Here is a 23,247-nt window from a genome sequence, read left to right on the forward strand (position 1 = left end):
ATACAAAAACTTCCAAAACAAGTATATCTAAGAAATGGCACTGCATCAGATCAGCCTTGTTATGACTTTCTATCACAGTTGTTTGTCAAAGCCCAGACTGGCAGTGAGCGTTTATGTAAAATATGTTTTACTCCGTTATGTATTCATGAGATGCATAAGATGCAATGTAATATGGTAAAATATCCTCAGCGGTGGCAGCCAAAACTGTAATCCCCGTGCACCATAAACTGCGCAGTAATCCCGCTGAATTGGGCTGGATTTTACTCCCATGATGGATCTGCGCAGGAAGAACATCCAACTATATTACGTAAGGTTTTGCGGGGAGTTTTTGTCTGTTCGTGAATTTCTAATGGAGCTCTGGGAATTGGACAAAGAGTTCGAGCGGAAATATATGCAGAATAGACCGGCGGTTGAGCACAACATATCGTTATAATTATGTAACTGAACATACTGTTTTGAAGTGAAGTGCAAGCACATTTCAGAAGTTTTGTCGTTAATGAGTGGTTCTTGTTTTAATGGCTTTGCCTGAAAAATCTTGATGAATCTATTTAAAGTTTATATCATCTTGCATCCTCTCTTCCGGTTTTGTTCCAATACGTTTGGTCTTACTTATCTAATACAATGACATTCATACATTTTAAGTGTGTCTTACATGTCCAAATAGTTTTGGGCCACAGTATGTCTAATAATGGTTGATAATTAAAAAAAATAATTTGTTCAATAAAAAAAGAGCAATATTAATTACAATATTGTGCTAGTTATTGATATACTATTATCTTTTTCAATAATATTTTAAATTAGATTTAGTTTTTCACAGTAATTTGTAGTTTTAGTAATTTTGTGTGTATTTTTATTCATTTGTATTCAGTTTTCTTTTTTAAACGTCTATATTATATTTACTAATTATTATTTTCTTATTTATTATTTTTATTTCTATTATAAATAAAAATAAATAAGTAATTGATACTAATAAATAAATAATTTATATTAATATAATAATTTCTATTATACTATTTATAGTTATTTTTTATTTAAATTTTATTTAGTTTTAGTTATTTTAGCTTACTTCTCAGCTTCAGACTAATTGTAAATGACAATTGTTGACCTGAAAAATATATATATATATATATATATATATATTTATATAATTTTTTTGGGGTTAATGTTTAAACATTAAAAACATGTTTTAGATAATGATAATAGCCGTGGTTCCAACTAGCCCAAACCAGCAAATATCTTCTCCATTTATGTATACAAACTTTCACAACTTTCTGGCACATTGGAATTGAAGCTAAACAGTATTTGTCCTCCACAGAGCTAAAATAAGTCTACAACACGCAAAACCCAAAACCTGCCCCTTTGATGTGACACACGAGACAGTGTCCAGATGTGAAATGAGTTTACAGTTCATCAACACAGAAGGTCTGAACCCTGGATTTCATTCAGAAATGGAGCAGACAGAGAAAAGGTTTATTACTGAGAAGAGGGGTTTATTTTGTTGGTTATGTAACTTATGGGAATACCTCAAACACTTTTTATTTATTGCTTGATATGAGATATAAGCACAATCTCCTGAGAGTTATTGGATGAACATCCCTGTTTCTAGAGAAATGTAATGCAATAACATACAATGTATCCCAAACCAATAAAATGGGAATGAAGACCTGTGATTCATATATAACCTTGATTCGCACCCGAGGGTATTTAAGTAGATTTCAAATTTTAATTTTGCTTTGTTATACTGATAATACCAAAACTATGATTTTTTAATTAAAACACCAAGCCTGTCAAAAGATATCTCTTCGTTTTTTGTAGATTTGTTGGAAAGGAAGAAAAAGAAAAAGGAAGATTTATCCGGATGAAACTTGTAGCTGAATATATCTTAAGGTTAGATTTCTCAATCTATTTTCTCTTCTCACCTGCACTTTTCCACAGTAATGCAACACTCTTTCCTATATTTATCCCATCAAATATATCACTCGATCAACCTGATAACAAACTAAGTGTCGCTGCAAAATAACAGATTCTATATTTGTCAGATTTCTTCAGTTTGAGAGGAAGCAGTCTGTTTTACACCATCAGTATTGATTGTTGTAGGTTTAAAGTGAGTCATCATTGTCATAATGGTTATTTTTATAATATAAGTGAATGGGTGCCATCAGAATGAGAGTCTAAACAGCTGATAAAAACATCATAAGTAATCTACGTGACGCCAGACCATAAATTAACATTTTAATGACATAAAAAGCTTTGTGTTTGTAAGAAACAAATTCATTATTAGGATGTTTTTAACTTCAAACCATCACTTCCAGCTAAAATAAAAGTCTTCTATTCATAATATTGCTTTTTCCAGTGAAAAAGTAATCTCATCTGAATCAGGAGAGAAATATACACAGATCAAGCACCAAGCGAAACAGTCCAAAACAGTTGTAAACAATATGTTGAAAAGGACTTTTTCACTGAAGGAAGCTTATTATAGATTATGGACTTAGAATTCAGAGTTAAAAATGTCTTAATGATTAATTAGTTTATTAAAAACATGCAGCTTTTTGCTTTACAAGACATTAATTGATGGACTGGAATGGTGTGGATTACTTGTTAATCATTGTGATGTTTTTATCAGCTGTTTGGACTCTCAATCTGACGGCACCCATTCACTGCAGAGTATCCATTGGTGAGCAAGTGATGTTACATTTCTTCAAATCTCTTTTGATGAAGAAACAAACTCATCCACATCTCAGATGGGCTGAGGGTGAGTAAATTTTAAGGAAATGTTCATTTTTGGATGAACTTTTTCTTTAAAAGGAATTAGCATTTTGAGATTTATAATACTCACTTTCCCTCCGAGCCGTAGCTGTTCATGCTGTCCTCTATGGACTCGTGGCTCGCCTGCCGAACCGTACGGCTGGGCATCTCTACGGCCAGCCCTGTCTCTGTACTCCTCTGGATGCCCTTTAACCTGCGGCCCTCTGGGTCTGAAACAAAAAAAGAAAATTAAGTTCACCAAACCAACATTTAATTCATAAAATGTTTGCTAGGTGGTTCTTACTGGAACCAAGCCTCTGATTTTAGTCCTTACTTCAGTGTAATTTTGTGGGAATGTTCACACATCTCTTTATAAGCCACATGATTTAAGATATCATTCATGTCTGTAGCACAAACTGTGTTGGAAGGGTTATTGTGAATGTCCGTGTTACTCTTGTATTTCTGTCTGAGCGCCAAGGCAGTGGAAAAGCAAGTTCTATCAAATCCTCTCCATATCAGACTGAATAAAAAAGTTGCGATAACATTGCCGCCAGGTAGAGCACTGGTTGTATTAAAAATAAATCCTTTGAAAAATATAATCTTCTTGTATAATTCAAGTATGTAGTGGTGCCTTACTGAACTCAGAAGGCTTAGAGGACAGATTCACAAAGCCTGGACTTTTCCTAGTAAAGGTGAAGGGGATCAGCCGCTGCCTGATCGCTTTACTAGCCCATGACCTCATGAATAAATTTCTATTCAGAGAATGAGTTTCACAGTCATTTCAAAGCTGGATGTTATCTCATAATGGTTTTGCACAGACTTTATGTAAATCAACATATAACAGTGTTCACAACCCATTTTGCTTCCACAGACTAACATATCTATCCTACGATGCAAAAGTTTGCTTTAAAGTTTCTTATGCTCACCAAAGCTGCATGTATCTGATAAAAAATACAGTAGAATCTGTAAAATTGTGAAATATTATTACAATTTAAAATAAATGTTTTCCATATGAAAATATTTTAAAAAGTAATTTATTTCTGTGATGCAAAGCTGAATTTTTCAGCATCATCACTCCAGATTTTAGTGTTACATGATCTTTCAGAAATCATTCTTAATATGCTGATTTGCTGCTCAAGAAACATTTCTTTTTATTTTTTAATCATAATTATTATTAATATTTTATATATTAAGTTACCTTTGATTTCGTATTGATTTGAAATCTTCATTAAGGAAAAACATTTTTATTTATTCATTGATCATCATTCTTTTTTCTATTATGACTAATCAATACATTTCTTAATGTAAAAAATTGCATTTTTTAATAATGCAACAGCAAGTAAGATTGATACGTATTTTCATTTCTGAAAGCTGCACGTTATCCACTGAAATGCGTCCGATCCACATGAAAAGCCCACGCTCTCTGCAGTGATGGGAATGCAGCCATTTTCACAGCTTTCTCCTGGCCGTGAAGCACATGACCTAGTTAGGCCATTACTAAAAATACAGTCCTCTTTTGTTTTTTCCTGCCTTTCTGGTGTACTCGGCACATGCTAACTAGCATGTCAGTGTAACCTTCCAAAACAGAACATCATGTATCAGGAAATGCACTAGAAATGCCAGGGTTGCCATGGGAGACAAGAGCAGTGTGTGCTTCACTGCATCTCTCTCTCTTTGGCCTTTTTATGTTGGGTGAACATGCCGGAAAAAGTGATTTCAACCTTTTCACAAAAAAAAAAAAAAAAAAAAAAAAAATTCCCAGCAAAAGCTCAATTTTACATGTCTCTCTCCAGAGTGTTGCCATGTGTTTTTCATAAAATGTTCTGATTGGTTGCTGACATATTTTATTTTGTTGACATATTGTATTAAGTATTTTCACTTCGTTATACTGTACTTAAGTAGGCCTGCACTGCAGTCCGTAACTTTTTTGTGTTCAAAATGTACAAAATTTACATAATAATCCATTTTACAAACCAGGTTTTAGGATATCGTGAATCACTATGGGACATCTATAATACGTTTTTATATTCAGACTATTTCCGACAAGTTCTGGTAGGAATCGTCGCGGAGTAGACCAGTACCTGCGTGATTCGTCATAAACAGGGAGAAGTAGTTCCAGCTACAATGTTGTTCCGCAAGATGTAAGCAGTTCTGTTTATTAACCACTAGAGCGCCAAAACGTTATCGAAGTATTATTATTTTGAGAAACTTATACTTCACTACATTCCAAAGGATAATATTGTACTTTTTACTCCACTGCATTTCTTAAAAACATGTCGTACCTCGTTATTTTCTACTGGAGAAATCGCCATTCGCTCCCAGGCACGCTAGTGGTGCCCGATTCGCGAACAAGTCCAATTCTTTTGAATCAACGTTTTAAATCGGTTTGCAAACTGCACTGAATGATTCATTCACGAACTGAACTGAACTTTTTACTCAAGTTACTTGAGTGGTTGTTAGAGAGTTGTTGTTTTTTTTTTTTTTTTTGAGCAATAATGACTTTGCTCTATAAATACTCCATTTTGACCGAATTGCAGCCGTTCTCGAGTCAGCAACTCAGTGATTCAAATGATTCAGTCATAGCAAGTCTCTAGTAAATAATTCAGTCAATTCACAAGTCTGACTCAAAATGAGCGGAGAACGGGAGTGGGAATGAAAAGTAAGTTACTAATGTTGACTTTTAGGATTTATTATTGTAAATGAAAATTTAGGTCATGACTGTGGGTTGTTTGTGAACTAAATCAGCTGTAAAAGGGCTTGAATTCGAACATGTCCACATTTGTGTGTCACCGTCTCAACAGGGTAGGTTTTTGGTCAAAATAAAACATAATACCTTATTAAAAATAACGCAAATTAATGCTCATTTATCTTCCCCTTTGCCGAAGCAGTTTAAAATATATCCAAATACTAGCCAAAAGTTTACGTACACCTTGCAGAATCTGCAAAATGTTTATTATTTTATCAACATAAGAGGGATCATACAAAATGGTTATTTTTTTTTTTAGTACTGACCTGAGTGAGATATTTCACAGAAAAGATGAATACATATGGTCCACAAGAGAAAATAATAGTTAAATTTATAAAAATTACCCCGTTCAAAAGTTTACATACACTTGATTCTCAATACTGTGTTGTTATTATACACAGCTGTTGTTTGTTTAGTTATAGTTAGTTGTTCATGAGTCCCTTGTTTGTCCTGAACAGTTAAACTGCCTGCTGTTCTTCAGAAAAATCCTTCAGGTCCCACAAATTCTTTGGTTTTTCATCATTTTTGTGTATTTGAAACCTTTCCAGCAATGACTATGATTTTGAGATCCATCTGTTCACACTGAGGACAACTGAGGGACTCATATGCAACTATTACAGAAGGTTCAAACACTCACTGATGCTCCAGAAGGAAAAACGAAGCATTAAGAGCCGGGGGTGAAAATTTTTGAATAGAATGAAGATGTGTACATTCTTCTTATTTTGCCTAAACATAATATTTTTTTCATATTTAGTACTGTGCTTCAGAAGCTACAGAAGATACTTACATGCTTCCCAGAAGACAAAATAAGTTCAGTTTACCCTGATCTTTAAATTAAAAAAGTTTTCACCCCCCCGGTTCTAAATGCACAATTTTTCCTTCTGTAGCATCAGTGAGCATTTGAACCTTCTGTAATAGTTGAATAAGTCCCTCAGTTGTCCTCAATGTTAAAAGATGGATGTCAAAATCATACAGTCATCATTGGAGCGGTTTAAATACATAAAAAAAATGCTGATTCTTGTTAAAAATTAACATTTTTGCAGGTGTTTATTGTTTTGATAGTGTATGACAAGCCTTCTTTCCCCAGATATTTTAAGCAGTAGGATTATATAAAATATATAATGTAAAATTAATAAATTACAAAATAAACATTCATCGATCAGTACTTTTTACTTGTAATACTTAAGTACATTAAAAATCTGAAACTTTTGTACTTGATTAAAAATAAAAAATAATACTTGCTTGGAGTAGGCTAATATTTTATTAGGATATCTGTATTTTTACTCAAGTTACTTGAGTGGTTGCTAGAGAGTTGTTGGTTTTTTTGTTTTTTTTTTGAGCAATAATGATTTTGCTCTATAAATACTCCATTTTGACAGTAATTATATCTTGTGTAAGTGTGATGTCTCCGTTCCCTGGACATCTCACCGGCGTTTCTGTTCTGTCAAGTATTGTGCAACCACAAGTATAGGTCTCACCAAGCAGATCCCTTGACAACAGATAAAGCATCTCATTTTATCAGTATGGCCAACACTCATTAATCAAAGTGACATTCATGAATTTACGACGAACAAGAAAGAAATGAGAGGCTTTTCTAACAAGCCCTTTTAGTTGCCATCTCATCTGGTTTGTGGTTTATGACCCACGCTTGTCACTTGTCAGGGTGTTCAAATTTATTTCCTATCAGTTTGATTACAAGAACAAAGAGGCTTATAGAAAAACCTATTATAAGACTTAAGACTACAAGACCTATATGAATTTAAATGCAAATAGATGCATAATTCACTTAATTAAATGCTTCATCCATAAATTTTTTTGTCATTTACTATCCGTCATGTTGTTCTAAACCTATTTTATTTAATTTTATTTAACAATAGGAGAAAGTCTTTTCCATCAAGAGCTTTCAAGCTCCAAAAAAGGACAGGAAATGCTATTTATGTGCTACTTTTATCTCCTTCTGGAGCTTAAAGCTGTAAAAAAAGCACCCAGAACATTTTCTTTTGTGATGCACAGCAGAAATGAACGACATAATTTTAATTTTTGTGTGAACTGCCTCTTTAAGAACACAGTGTTTGATGTGTCGTTAATGGACTGCGCACATCCCAGGTTAACAGGAATAGGATGCTCTTAACTTGGGTCTGATTTAAACATAGCTTGCTGAAGATCATTAGGCCGGTCATTGATTGTCATCTAAATGAGCATGTCAGTTTTCTGTTTTGTCCATGCTATCGATCATGCCATTACCTCTCATTACCCCAGCCTGCCTTAATTACCTATTAACTCTTTGATAAATCAGTAGCACTAGAGGCCTATTGATCTACAGTGATGTTGATTGATGCCTGGTTGGAGGCTATAACCTCTGCGCTCCCTAATCAGATGCCAAACCCAACGCCGCTAGAGCTTTTGAAGTAAATATCCAGACCTTTCTTTCTTGCCATATTTCCAAACAAAGCACTGTTTTTATAATAACTTTTACTATAACCACTTGTTAGTGGCTGATACTCAAATCATGTCAATGTCTTATTTTCTTCTCATTACTATAATGCAAAACTTTTTTTTTTATTATTTGTACATCATATAATATTTTTTTTAATTGCCTTCATTGTACAAAAATAGTATTTGATTTGATTTGATTTTTGTGCTTGATTTAAGGTTTTTAGGTTTGATCAGCTTTTTGTCAGCCTTTTTATACTATTTTTAATGAGAACCACTACTGAAAAAAATGAATTATTGGAATTTTTTTAAAAAAAGGAAAATTATATATAGAAAAAATATTTACAACAATTAAAAAACAACAACTTAAAACTAACAGAAGCATTATAAAAAATATATATTACTGACAGTAGGTCATTATTTTGTCAAATTAAAATTAAGAAATAGTCTTCAAAATATATATATATATTTTTATAACCTAGACATGTTTGATGGTTTTAAGGTTTGATGCTATATTCGAATCACAATTTAGAAATCTTAAACTAAAACTTATAAATAGGTTCCAATTTTTCAAAATACTCACTTAGAATATTTTATTTTAATTTATTTTAATTAATTAATTAATTTATTTATTTTAATTTCCTGGTTATGTTTTTGTCCAGTAAGGTTTTTAGGTTTGATGCTTAATTCCCTGTCAGCTCCTTTATACTATTTTCTCAGTAATGAAAACAACTACTGAAAATGATTGAAAAAAAAAAAAATTACACATTTAATTAAAAGAAATTTATTACAAAAACCCTCAAAGCTAGAACTTACAGATGCATTATGAGAAATTATGGACAATTATGGAAAATAATTACATTATTACATTACATTATGGACAATACAACATTACATTTTCTAATTAAAATTAATAAGTAGTCTTCAAAATATGCTTTTTTTTTTTTTTTTTTTTTTTACCTGGACATGTTTTTATCCTCAAGTTCAAACTAAACTAAAATTAATAAGTAGGCTCAATTTTTTTCAAGATACTTATTTAGAAGAATTTATTTTATTTTATTTATGTTTTTGTCCTGTAAGGTTTTGAGGTTTGATGCTCAGTTCCCTGTCAGCTCCTTTATATTATTTTCTCAGTAATGAGAACCACTACTGAAAATAATTGGAATTATAAAGATAAGAATGTAAAAATGTATTTACAAAAATTCATTTAAGATGCATTATGAGAAATATACATTATGGACAATAGGGCTTTTTTTAAATAACATGTTTTCATCCTGTAAAGTTCACATTTTGAGGTTTTATGCTCCATTCGATCACAATTTAAAAATCTTAATCAACCTAAAATTAATAAATAGTCTCCAGTTTTTTTTCAAAATACTTACTTAGAAGATACTTATTTGATGCTCAGTTCCCTGTCAGCTCCACATATGAATGTGTTAAAATCCTTTAAAAAACCCCAAATACAGAAGCGTTTAGCATGTGCTGGTTGTTAGATGAGTGCCCATCTGTTTAATCACAGTGGAGGATCTGATCATACACAGATGCATCGTTCCCAGCCAAAAATCATGCCAAATATTTACACATATACTGCCCTAATTCAGCTCCTATGTTTTGCGTACAGGCTAAATGAGAAGTGAGCTTCAGGAGTCAGGAGACAGAGAACAAAGCTTTGATCTGAGCTATAAATGGATGCAAGGGGGAAAAATGACCTCAGAAGGTCATTTATCAGAAGCAAATATACGAGAGTTATATTAATATACCTGAGATATTTCTGGGATTTTTATGAGTTTGATTTTTCATAATGGCGCTTCAGTAGCTGCAGACGGCGGAGATGAGATTAAAACATTTGTCTTGTGACTTATAATTTGAGTGTTTTATAATTGTTTTAGTTTAAATTGATCTATATTCATATAATTTATATATTTTCCTTATTTAATTAGCAGTAAATGCACAAAATGGATCCTCTGCAGTGAATGGGTGCCATCAGAATGAGGGTCCAAACAGCTGATAAAAACGTCACAATAATCCACAAGTAATCCACACCACTCCAGTCCATCAGTTAACATTTGAATTACTGGAATAAAAAAAAAAAGAAAAGAAAAGAAAATAGAAAAATTGCATTAAAAATTTTGCAAAATTTGCTAAATTAAGCATTATGAGGAAAATATATTATGGACAACAGGGCATTATGTTGTCAAATTAAAATTAATAAACAGTTTTTTTTTTTTTTTTTTTTTTTTGTGTATAACCTGGGCATGTTTTTATCATATAAAGTTCACATTTTGAAGTTTGATGCTAAATTCAGTCACAATTCAGAAATCTCAGAAATCACTAAAATTTATAAATAGGCTCCATACTATTTTCTCAGTAATGAGAACAACTACTGAAAATAATAATAATAAAAAAAGACAAATTTAATTTTCAAAAATTAATTTAAAGCTGTAATTTACGGATGCATTATGAGAAATATGCATTATGGACAATACAACATTACATTGTCTAATTAAAATCAAGAAATAGTCTTCAAAATATTTTAATTTTTTTTATAACATGGACAAAAATCTTAATCAAACTAAAATGAATAAATAGACTCCATTTTTTTTCAAAGTACTTATTTAGAAGAATTATTTATTTTATTTTATTTTTTATTACTATTTTCTCAGTAATGCGAACTACTGAAAATAATAATAAAAAGAAAAGAAAAGAAAAAAGATTACAAATGTAATTTACAAGACTTAATTTAAAAAACCCTCAATTCAATCACAATTCAAAAATCTTAATCAAACTAAAATTAATAAATAGACTCCTTTTTTTCAAAAATACTTATTTAGAAGAATTATTTATTTTATTTTATTTTATTTTATACTCCTTTATACTATTTTCTCAGTAATGAGAACAACTACTGAAAAAAATTGAAAAAAAAAAAAAAAAAGATTACAAATGTAATTTACAAAAATTAATAATAAAAAAAACTAAAATTAATAAATAGGCTCCTTTTTTTTTTTTTTTTTTTTTTTTTTTTTTCAAAATACTTATTTTGATTTTTTTTTTTTTTTTTTTTTTTTATTTATTTAATTTTGTGTTTTTGTTCTGTAATAGTCTATATAGTTTATTTTATGTTTTTGTCCATCAGTTAATATCTGGTAAAGTGAAAAGATGTTCAAATCCATCATTAAGACTTTTTCACTTCAAATCAGTGCATCTGTCTAAAAAAACAAGTCCTATATATGTAATATTGCTTTCTGCAGAGAAAAAAGTCATCTTGTCTGAATCAATATATAAAACAATCATGACAATAAAGTACATTGAAAATGATATAAGAGAGTAGAGACAAGGTAAACAAGATCAGAAAGTCACACAAGCCAGCCTCAAACTCATATTCCCTGCATGATCACCGCTATACCACTAAGTCACAGCTCTGAATTGATTTCCTTTCAGAACAATGCGTCCATTCAAAATGTGTGCCAGCGGATGCTGTTTCAACTACTTCAGTCATAACGTGTAGGCGGGAATAATTGAGCGAGTGAGTGTCGACATTGTGTGAAGCTTCAAACAGTCTCGTTGTGCAGATCTGCTCAGAGTGGCTTATATAAATGCTATAAAACAGATGAACCACGCTGTGATTTACTACACAAGTCAACTGCTGCTTAAACTGATGTGCCCGCTGAACACTTCTGCCAAGCGGCATATTAAAAACAAATGCATGTTTGCTTAGGATTTTCAATTATGATCTTAATTTGTTACAATGGATGATTAGCATTAGTGCACACCTGTTATTTCATTATTTCATCATTATGCAGATATAATTGTCATTGTAATATTGTATTGACTCTTCAATTTAACCACACTTCTAAATGAATAAATTAATTATGAAGGCTTAAAGTTATTGGATGCACTCCCTGCTAGTACATAATATCATCATTTTGTTCCAGAGATAAATGATGGTGAATTTCATGAAAAACTGTCAAGAACTGGATCATATTTCACCCCAAGCTTAAGAAAAAAAAAAATGTTATATTATTTTTATATCTTTTATATTATGTTGAAAATTATTTCTAAACATTTCAGTTATATTTTGCACAAAGAAAAAAAATAAGCCTAAAAATACTGTATTGCATTAGTAAGATTTTAATTGCATTTATTATACATAATAGTTCAAATGTGAAGAAAATAATGTTACTATGCACTGTAAAAAGTATTTTTCAATGTTGTAAGTATGAGTATGTTTTACAAGAAAATACTATTTCAGTCTATTTCATACTATTTCAGTCTTTCTGCTTTAAAAATTTCATTTTATTTTATTTTATATTATTTTATTTTATGTTTTTGTCCTGTAAGGTTTTTAGGTTTGATGCTCAATTCCCTGTCAGCTTTTTATATTGCTGTCAAATTAGAATAGTCTTCAAAATATTAAAAAAATTTTATCCTGTAAAGTTCACATTTTGAGGTTTGATGCTCAATTTGATCACAATTCATAAATCTAAAAATTAATAAATAGGCTACATTTTTTTAAAATACTTATTTAGAAGAATTTATTCTATTTTTATTAATTAGAAATATTTTTTATTTTTTAAATAGTCTTCAAAATATTATTATTTTTTTAATTTATGTGTAGGCTTCATTGTTTCTCTCTCTCTCTCTTTTTTTTTTTTTTTTTACTTTTACTTTTTTATTTTTGGGTGAAATATGGCCTTGACATTCACTCACAACCGTAATGATTATTGATGATCAAAATAAAAGTCCAGGGCATTATTTTCACTTCCAGACTGTAGTAAAGGACATGACAGCAGGTAAATCTGAGCATTTGTGCAGAACCATCTGTTCTTGCTCCCGCGCGTCACTGTATCGCTGTGCTTTCCGACTGCATTTGCCAACACAAAGGGTGCAGACCAAATGCACCTGCACGCTACACTACCAGAGGTCACGCTGGGACAGAAAAGAGAGATCAATCAGAGCTGCATTTGCCAGTCTTGTGTGTGCATTAATCTGAGGCACAAGGCACATTTTTGCAAATACTTTTACACTGTGATAAAATCAGTATTCTTGGTCAGTATCTTTTTGTCTGTCCTTTTTGCGTCCTTAAAATCCAATCAATTTACCTGAAATGGCATCTATTATGTTTTCAGAGAATGAAGAGTGTGTATTTGGTCTTGTTGCATTTGCAGATTATACTTTTCTTTTATATTTTCTAACAGCCAATTTGTGTGCAATCTTAAAATGTTGACCCTGTTTCAAAGATTTTTTTAATATTAAACGCTGACAAATGAAACTTAATATTTGTAAAAATGTTTTATATTTATATCTAACATTATTTATATTTAAATATGTACAATAAATATATAATAATATATAATAATATAATATAATAATATGTACAATTTTATTTTATTTTTGTATAAAGAAAATTAAGCTTAAGACTATTGTATTACAGTAATAAGATGTTAATTTTATTTATTATTCAGACTAGTTAAAATGTCAAGATTGCAAAAAAAAAAAAACATAATGGACTGTAAAAAAGGTCAATGTTGTAAATTAGTTATTTTTTATATATTTGTATTACATAATATTATATTTAAAATTATATTTACAAATATGTTGGTTATACTTTGCATAAGGAAAATTAAGCCTACAAAATACTGTATCACAGTAATGAAATTCTATTTATATTTATTCAAAAACATATTGTAATTTTTAAATTAAATGTAATTAATGTCATTTTTAATGTAATTTTTAATTAAATACACTAATTTTTCAATGCTTTAAATGTTCTTTCTACAATAAAAAAAGTAGAACAAAATTTCTCAGAAATTGCTAGTACATTTCACAAAACATTACAGAATTAAATATATTGAATTAAACAAAAAGTAGTATGAAGTATGAAATAGTATTTTGTTATAAAACAATAATCTAAAGATATGATTAATTAACATTTATATATTATATATATTGTATGTATATATACAGGTACATGCTACAGTATTTTCTTTATTAAAACCTTTAAAAATAAAAAAACATTCTATTTCTATATACATTCTATGTCTATACTATTCTGTTTATATGCTGAAATTATTTTAATTCATACTTTTATGTGTATAAAAACATATAAAGGTATTTGTAATGCACAACATAATGCAATATGTATATATATATATATATATATATATATATATATATATATCTTTTCAGAACTAATTGTAGCCAAAGTTAAAATGCATATTCTGTGTTACATTTGAAATTGGTTGTTTACAGTGTGTTTTTAATGCAGCATACTTTATAAAGGTGTAAAAATGAATAGTTAAGTATTGTTATATATTGTAACTGTGGTTAAAAATATTCATGAGATCATATAATGCATTATAAGGTGCATTACAAGGCATAATTAATGCATTAAAACACTTAAAACACTATAAAGTGCTATTGAACAAACAAGTCATTCATGAAATAAGCGTTATTTTTGTCTTTTTTTTTCAATTATAGTTTGTTCATGTAAAAAAGAAGTATAAAAAATTTAAGGCGAAGTTTAAGGCACAGATCTGGCATCACTTTGCTCAAAAACATTTTGAGTTGTTTGAGTATTTGTTGCTAATTTGTAAACCTGGTGATTTCCAAAATGAATGCTATTTTTAATTAATGCAATGAAATACTTTTATGTAGTGCTACTGAACATTTCACCATGTAGGTTCAGTATTAGAACAAAAATGTTGTATTTTAGAGATGCTTCTAACAGGAACAATGAATGATGATTATGTGATGAGTCAGACTATGCATCAGTGTGAAACAGGAAATTTCATTATCTGATTGGACAGACTGTTGTCTTCACATTGGCATCATGTGATAGATTTCTCACCCTGGCTGACTTTTTTTCTTTTCCACTTGGGAAAAAAACCCAACAGATTGCTTTCTCACCTGTGCCTGATGGCTGGGAATCGAACAGCACTTGAGGGGCCATCGATTCAGGATCAGCACACAGACACACAGCGGCTCATACGGCCCGATGAGAATCGACCACTGCACACTTATCACACTGACATTTTCTAAATAATGGAACTTGTGCAATGGAAACAGATATGCAATCTCTACGATAAAATATGGTTTCGTGACATTTTCAAAAGAATGTAACATTTGATAAAGCGATGCCACTTCAGGTTGTCTTTCATGATAGGACTTCATAACCAGACCTATTTGAATGAGTCCCGATTGAGTCCGATGATATGTTTGCCAGTCGAAAATAAGAAATAAACCTGACTTTTACATTTTATGAAGAAATGTGAATGGTGCTTGAGCGTGCCAAACTAGCCACCCTGATGCTAAAGTGTTCAGGGTGGTTTGTAATGCTTAGCTAAGATAAAAAGAAAAACAGCTCTATCACAAGTCTCTGTGATTTCTATGGTTTTCTGTCTCCTTCATTTAGAAAAAATTGTCAGAAAACACATTGGAACACTACTAATAGCACACCTCTGTTTAATAAGCTGTGTAATTTGTTGTTCTGTCATGGCAACGCTCTAAAAGTTTTAGTATTGTAATATGTTAATGTGTTTAGTGTTGGCGAGTAGATCTGGTACGTTGCTACGGAAGAGCAAGAGACTTGCTGCTGCCAATGCATCCACAGACATGCTGCTGCAAATGTAACATATATGAAATAACCAAATCTATAAAGGTGGAGCTGGGGAGGGAGGAGGGTTTCTGAAGCGCAGTGCAACTGCTACAGCAAACACTAGCCAAGTATTTGACTGTTGAGTAGCAAGCTCTTTGGCTGCTGATGTGAAAAGAAACCAATCAGCTCCACCACATAAATAATGATGTGAATATTCAGATTGAGTTAGAACCTATTGCAGGGACATTAACGCTTGTATGCTTGTCCGGAGAATTTCACTTGCCTGACCGGACAAGTAACCTGATTAAAACATCAATATCAAATAATAACTAGGGCAGCACTGAAACTTTGGTGAGAATAATTCAGATTTTTTTCCTTTTAGCGTAAACAGTGACTGATAACGGACAGTATCAATGTTGCATCATCTGACGCATGGAAAAATCAAAACTAAAAGGCGCAACAGCACACGCAAAAAACTAAACATGAACAACATAGGCTGCTGCAGTACAAAAAAAAAGATAAATATTCTATATAACATATGATATAGTTAAGCAACGTCGCACGACCAAGCACCAGCACGACTGCAAATGTGACATTGATTTTTTACAGTAATGTATAATACATCAAAATTGTGTACTTTAAAACAAGTCCTTTATGAAATAAGCATTATTAGTAGTATACCTATTTTTGTCTGTTTTTGTTTTTTAAATTAAAATTTGTTTTTTGTAATGAAAGAAGTATAAAAAATTTAAGGCACAGATTTGACAACGCTTTGCTAGAAAAGATTTTGAGTTGTTTTAGTATTTTGCAAATTTGTAAACCTGGTGATTTCCAAAATAAACACATATATAACTTTTTTTAACAGATCTGAATCAAACTAATATAGTCATTTTATCACCGATTTTGTCTTTATGTTTTAAAAGTTGAGTGTTTTGAACAGATTTCCCATATTAAGCATATTTTGATGTTTAAACAAGAAATTAAATGAAAAATCAGGGCTGTCATTTGAGCAAACATTTTAATTATATGGATTTCATGATATACTAATTAATCACTTGGATTTTTGCTGAGGAAACTTTCAAGTTCAGACACCAACAATTCATGTATATATTAACAGGCAAAAGTTTTCGAACAGTAAGATTTTTAACGTCTCTTCTGTTCACCAAGCCTGCGTTTATTTGACTGCAAAAAACAGTACAATTTTGAAATATTTTATAGGAATAAATATTTTATTCCTGTGATTTCAAAGCTGAATTTTTAGCATCATCACGTGAACCTTCAGAAATTATATTCTGATTTGCTGCTCAAAAAAACATTTACTATTGTTATTATGTTGAAAACAGCCGAGGATAATTTTTCAGGTTTCATTGATGAATAGAAGGTTCAGAAGAACAGCATTTATCTGAAATAGATTATTTTTTTTATTATAAATGTAAATGTAAATATTTTATTATAAATGATTTATATAAATAGTATTATTTAATAATTAATAAAGTATTAATTTCTATAATTGCAAAAAAATTGCAAAACAGCAAATCAGCATATTAGAATGATTTCTGAAGGATCATGTGACACTGAAGATGTTTTTTTAATCGATGTGTGACATCTTGCTGATTTTCAGCATCACTTTTTTATGTAATCAACTAATCAAAACTGTCTTTTTAAAAAAAAATTCTAATTAAATATTATGTTGATATTCACCCAACCATATTTCTTTCACAAAAAACACTTTACGTTACTCAAGGAAAAACAATATTGATTCCAAGACACATTCTCTGAATGTAAAGTCTTCATACTGCATTGTAATTTTGAGATGTTGATTCCTGGTTATCAACATTTTATTACTAATTCAACACAATGTAAGTTTTATATAAAAGGGTGAAAATGTAAAAGGCGAGTCGAGGATTTTTCAGAACATTTTTTGCAGCTGATATTAAAATAAAAATATCATCACCCATCATTCTTCAGCAGCTTTTTAAAACCATATCCATAAACACATGCTGATAATCAGTGTCAGCATTAAATCTGATGCACACAGACACACATGCACTCACACAGACGCACTGATGCTACGAGTATCAATCATCCTGACCTCCTTCTATCTTTTCCTCTGTCCTTGATTCACTACGCTCTTATGCAACACAGAATGCGCGCCTGCCGCCATATGACATCTCACTGATGCCGTGCGTGTGTTTGTTTGCGAGTTATTTTGAGCAGCAGCATCAATGCAGGACCTGTCAGTGTAGGAGGGTTAATAAGCCTCGAGACTTCAGAGCGTTCGCTTTTCTTCGGCAGAGATTTGTTCCTGTGCCGGTGGAGGGGGGAGCCGAGACATGTTGTGCTTTGGGATTCTTAGTACACGTTGCATCAAACAGCGCTAACAGCAAACAGGATATGAAAGATGAAGTCTGAATGCGCCAAGACAAGCGGTGGGAGGCGACGTTGGGTCTGAAGCGTGTCGCAAAGGCTCCGGGCCCTTCGCGTCAACGTGGCTGGGGAGCGAGTGTGTTATATAGGTGTTGAAACCCCTTGTGTGGCTGTTAGATTAAATCTTAACACAGAATGAAGGGAAAAGCAATGGATGAAAGCAGTCTGAACAGAGAAACTTAACTCAGTTGTTAAAAATTGAGAGGACGCTAATCAAAAAGACTATATGCAAAATAAACGTACCGGATTAAGTCGTTTCTCAGTTATTTCTGTCATAAAAGAGCATTAATATTTGTATTTTAACTAAGCACCCAAAATGTGTCTTTCTAGCTTTTATTTAGTATTTTTAACACTGTAAAACATGATAACCTGCAACTGTTGCATTTACTCGATTGAGCCCATCAGATTTTGTTTTGTTGATTTAAATTGATTTATTTAGGTTGATTCAGTGATATTAAACAATATTTTTGACTTGAATAAACCAGTCAGCTTAGATGTTACGATTTTTTCAGTGCATTAAAAATATGGCTAAAAATATGTTTTGTTTTTTTTATATACAGGTTGTTCTGCATAATTTCTTCAAGATGAGTGCCGTTTGACGCCATTTCCTAACCAGATGGGATGCAACAAGTTTCCAGCAAGTTTTTCTGCCCTCAATGAAAGCTGTAAAATGACAACATTAAGGCCAGAAACTGTAGGGTCATCGTTTGTCACTTTATAACTCAAAAGCGCCACCTATATGCCATGTATTGAACTGCATTTAATAGTGGTCTAGTATTTTATTAACAGTGAAGAGAAATATGGTAAGATAGACTACCACAAAATTCAACAAATCAAATACCAGAAAGCCTTCAGGGTTTTAATAAAAAAAAAAATGTAAATAAAATAAAATGAAATAAATAAATAAAATATTTAAAAATAAAAAATAGATTTAAAAATAAAATATTTTAAAATAAAAATCTTGAAAAAAATATAAATATAAAAATATAAATTGAGTAATTTAATGATAAATAAATACAAATATTTACAAATATTTAAAAAAAAAAAAATTTTTAAAAATCAAATATTTAAAAAAGAATTGTGAAAAAAATATAATTATGAAAAATATAAATAAAACAAATTAATGGTAAATAAACAAATATATAAAATATATGAAAATATTTATAAAAATAATTTTAAAATATTTAAAAATCGTGAAAAATATAAATATAAAAAAATCTAAATAAAATAAAATAATTTAATGATAATGAATAAACAAATAAAAATAATAAAATATTTAAGAAATAATAATCTTGATAAATGCAAATATAAAAAATATAAATAAAATAATTTAATACTAAATAAATAAATACATAAAAAATGCTGATAAAATATATATCAAAAAAAAAATAAATAAATAAAATTCATGCTCACATTTTCGCTTTCAGTAATGTCAAAAAAATATCTGTTATGTTGCGCCTGGTTAGGACATGTGTTCGTCCAGAAAGATCATGTTTGAACAAAGATGAGAACACAGCTGTCTTGTTAAAAAGTGAATTGTAGCCATTAATGGCTCTTTATTTAATACATCTATTAGCCTGCAGACTGCTGCAGTTGCCTCTCTGAAAGCTTCAATTTCATACTTCTGTTTCAGTATGAGCCTTCTGAGAAACATAATGTCTATGCATTGCAATATCACCCAAGCATTTCTAATAAAATACCAGATCGGTTGCAGGTGCCTAGCGATGTGCATACAACACAACCTAAGGACCTTCACATTCAGCAGTTCTTGTCTGAAATAGACTGACAAAGACATCATTAACTCCCCTCGTTCTTCTGATGAATGGATCCGTCCGAAAAGCATTAATATCATGCAGGAGTTCATTTTTTTTCCACGAGATAATTTTGCTTCTATATTTGTGGTCAGAAATGTCCCGGGGTTTGAGCAGTGAGTAATGGGTGTTATTACGAAATCACTGGCGAGTTCATTTATTACTGCGTTGTTCAGCAGAAAATCTTTTCGTCCATGTGCACATACGACAGGTTTAAATGGCTGCAAACCATCTCAAAGACTAAGTCAAATATCAAAACCAAGAAAGCAAACTGTAATTTGCACAATATATTTGCTATTAAATCACCAATGCATTTGCAGTCATCTGACAGTCAGCAATAGGTGTTAACTAAAGCACTTGCGATGTGTTCGTTTGTGTTCCAGTAATTAGCATATTCATTAGTGTGATTTGCATTGATTAAGTTGATTTATGCAAGTATGTATCAGCATAGAAAGAAGATGCGATGAGCTGATCAGTTAAATGACAGGCCTATAAGTCTAAAAAGCAGTTGCGTGCGCTATAAATTCAAACACAGGCCGTACGAATGCACATATTTGAATGCACATCCACATTCTTAATTACCATGCAATAATGCATGGTCATGCAAATATATGCAATATTTTCTAGACTAAATAGTAGAGTGAAAATTAAAAATGCATATGAGGTAGTATAAGTGTGCATCGTTTTTGTTACGAGTGCATGTTTGTTTGTGATGCACACATGTTGAACGAAGAAGATCACCAGCCAGGCACAATCTTTTCCTCTCAATACTAGTCTCTCTCCTGCAGAGAAGTCTGTAATCAGGCCAAGGGTAGAGAGAGTGTGTGTGAGCGTGGGCGGGTGTGTGGATGTCTCGGATAGACGTGGCTGTGTAAAAGGTTTTTTTGGGTGAGTGGACAGGGAAAAAAAGGAAACGAGGCCGATCAAGAAAGGAAGAGAGCACACAGGGACAGAGAGAGAGATTTATAGCATGCCTAGACTAAAAGCACTCGGGAAATTATGCAAAATTGCAGCTCGAAAACACTCAGCAAGTAGCGCGCCGAGCGGTCGGAATATTTCTAATGAGCGCTAAATTAACGCCATGATGTCTGCTGATGGATTCGAGACAGACATTAACCTGCAATCAGACGTTGTTTGAAATGAGCCACAGCCGTACCTGGAGAAAATCACAGCTATATTAGCATTTGAGTGTCAACGCTGTGATTAAAAGCCTTCATTAATAAAAACGTCTGTCTGATTAGAATGCCGGCTGCACGTATTCATCATAAAGATCAATTGTTTTACCATTTTAAATTGCAGATATGCATTCTAACACCATTTTCTTTATCGCACATCAAAATGAACAGTATGACATGGCCTTTACATCCGAGCCACGCACATGGCACCATTTTTCAAGAGTTTGGGGGCTTGCAAAAACCCCAAGACTGGGAAAGGAGCTAGGCATCATTTTGCACCAATTAATTGCTGCAATAATGACCCAAGTGAGTCCCAAACCCACAGGATAACCATTATTATCTATGATATCTGAGTGTAAGATGCTTTTATCAAATGCATATTCCTTGGAGTAACTTGCCTAAAGAGATAGATGCAATTTCAAACCTGTTTGACTTTCTTTCTTCTGTTAAACACACGCAAACTGTCATTTGTCAATACAGTGAAAGTGTCCAGTGTTGCTTTGGACCCAATTGGCTTTGATTGCATAGAGAAAAACAGGTGCAACATAGCTTATTTGAAGTCATACAGGATTGAAATGACATGCAATTTTAGGCAAAATATCTCTTAAAGCACCTGGGTTACTCCAGGGAGTTGCATTTGATAAAAGCGTCTCTCACTCAGATATCATAGACAATAATGGTTGTCCTGTGGGTTTGGGACCCACTTGGGTCATTATGACACAAGGGTGAGAAAATGATGACGAGATATGCAGTTTTTGGGACAACCATCGAATCTCATGGCAATTCGCAATTGGTGGCTAATTTGTAATCTTACAATCTGCCCGACTAATGGTTATTTTAAGGGACCTTCATGCTTACTTTTTCCCTAAAGACTGTTGCCGTGTCTCTTTTTAAAGGCTGCGCCTTCTGTAGGTCGCACTTAATGACCGTATGTCGTTTCAGTAACCATCAAATTCCAAAGTAAGAAAGAAATTACAATGATTTACCATTTTATAATGGTTACTTTTCTCAAATGACACCTCCTTGATCTTCGTATGCAACCTCTGGAGGGCGCAGCCTATGAAATGAGACACAGCTTGTATGTTTCTGTACAACTGAAATTGTCATTATCATCATCATATACATCTTATGGGACTCGAACCCATAACCTTTTGGCTTCCAGCCCAGATCTTGACCCACAAATCCACATTTTGGTAACCAGCACCAATAACCTCTTAACCCTAACTCTTATTTCTACTCTAACTTCCAAACGTCACCAAGCTTAACCTCCAAGCGTCCACTCACCGCCATCGTCCTCATCGAAGGAGTTCATGCAGGGGAAGTAGATGGCCAGGGCCTCGAAAGACGCGGACAAGCTGATGCGACTCTGCGAGCGCTCCATGTAAAGGCCCGGCGTAGGTGCCGGCGCCGTGTCCGCCGGCTTGGGCAGGCGCGCCTGGGCATTCTTCACGCGGAGCACGGCACGCGGCGTCTTGGCTAACTTTCACCGGCCCCTTCGCCAGCCCCGTACAAGACAGAAAAACAAACGCCAAAGCACCCTCGTAAGTCCCGGTGGACCTGGTTTGGGTTCGAGAATCCTTATGTCCAGAGTTCTTTTGGTGTCTGCAAAGTCTTCTTGTTTCTATCCAGGTCTTCAGGACAGAAAATTAGGATGGATGGAGTCTCATCTCAGAGGCTGATGTCTCAAAGCTGTGCTGGATCTGCTTCAGAGAACATGATCTGTTGCTTTCCCCTGTCTAGCTGTTCCCTCACCGGGATGGATGGATGGACAGATGGATGGATGGACGGACAGTATATAATGCCGATTGTCTGTGTGTGTGTGAGAAGAGAAATGGAGAGAGGAGGAGAGATGGGATTGAAGAGACAGACGGAGAGAGAGAGAGAGACAGAGACGGGGAGAAAAGGTTCTTACTATTCTAGCAGTCTGAGGCTGATTCACTTCATTCAGCGCTGAGCTCTTTGTGGAGACAAAAAGTGGGAGGAGACAGCCGAGAGCTGTTGCTGGGATTCAGGATACTATCCAATCAAAGGCCGGATGTCAGGATGTGGGCGTGGCCACTGTCTACAGGCACAATAGCTGTGAATATCTTTCATCCTTCACAGACATCGACCGTCTCGCTCTCTCTCCGCTAACACGGTGAAGTGGGAATCTTGAAACGTTGGGAAGCTGATAGATTTCAGACATGGTTTGATTGCTGTATGTTTTTGCCTCTCTCTGTGCAATCAAACCTGATTATTGTAACAATAAATCACACACATTCACCAGAAACTGCAACAGTTGGCTATATATTAAGACCTATCAAATCAATAATGTTG

The 23,247-nt window shown here is 32.6% G+C and overlaps 1 protein-coding gene across 1 annotated transcript in view; it reads right to left on the minus strand.

The window, feature by feature from the left end:
- Positions 1-22,897, minus strand: part of rims4 (regulating synaptic membrane exocytosis 4) — a 37,597-nt gene extending 14,700 nt beyond the window's left edge. The window contains exons 1-2 of the mRNA XM_051112098.1: positions 22,216-22,897; positions 2,837-2,975 (exon numbers count right to left, since the gene is read on the minus strand). Coding sequence (XP_050968055.1) covers positions 2,837-2,975; positions 22,216-22,312 — 236 coding nt within the window. The 5' untranslated portion in view covers positions 22,313-22,897. The remainder of the gene's footprint in view (positions 1-2,836; positions 2,976-22,215) is intronic.
- Positions 22,898-23,247: the final 350 nt, after the last annotated feature.

This window comes from Labeo rohita, chromosome 6 (assembly GCF_022985175.1).
Source record: "Labeo rohita strain BAU-BD-2019 chromosome 6, IGBB_LRoh.1.0, whole genome shotgun sequence".
Taxonomy (NCBI): Eukaryota; Metazoa; Chordata; class Actinopteri; order Cypriniformes; family Cyprinidae; genus Labeo; species Labeo rohita.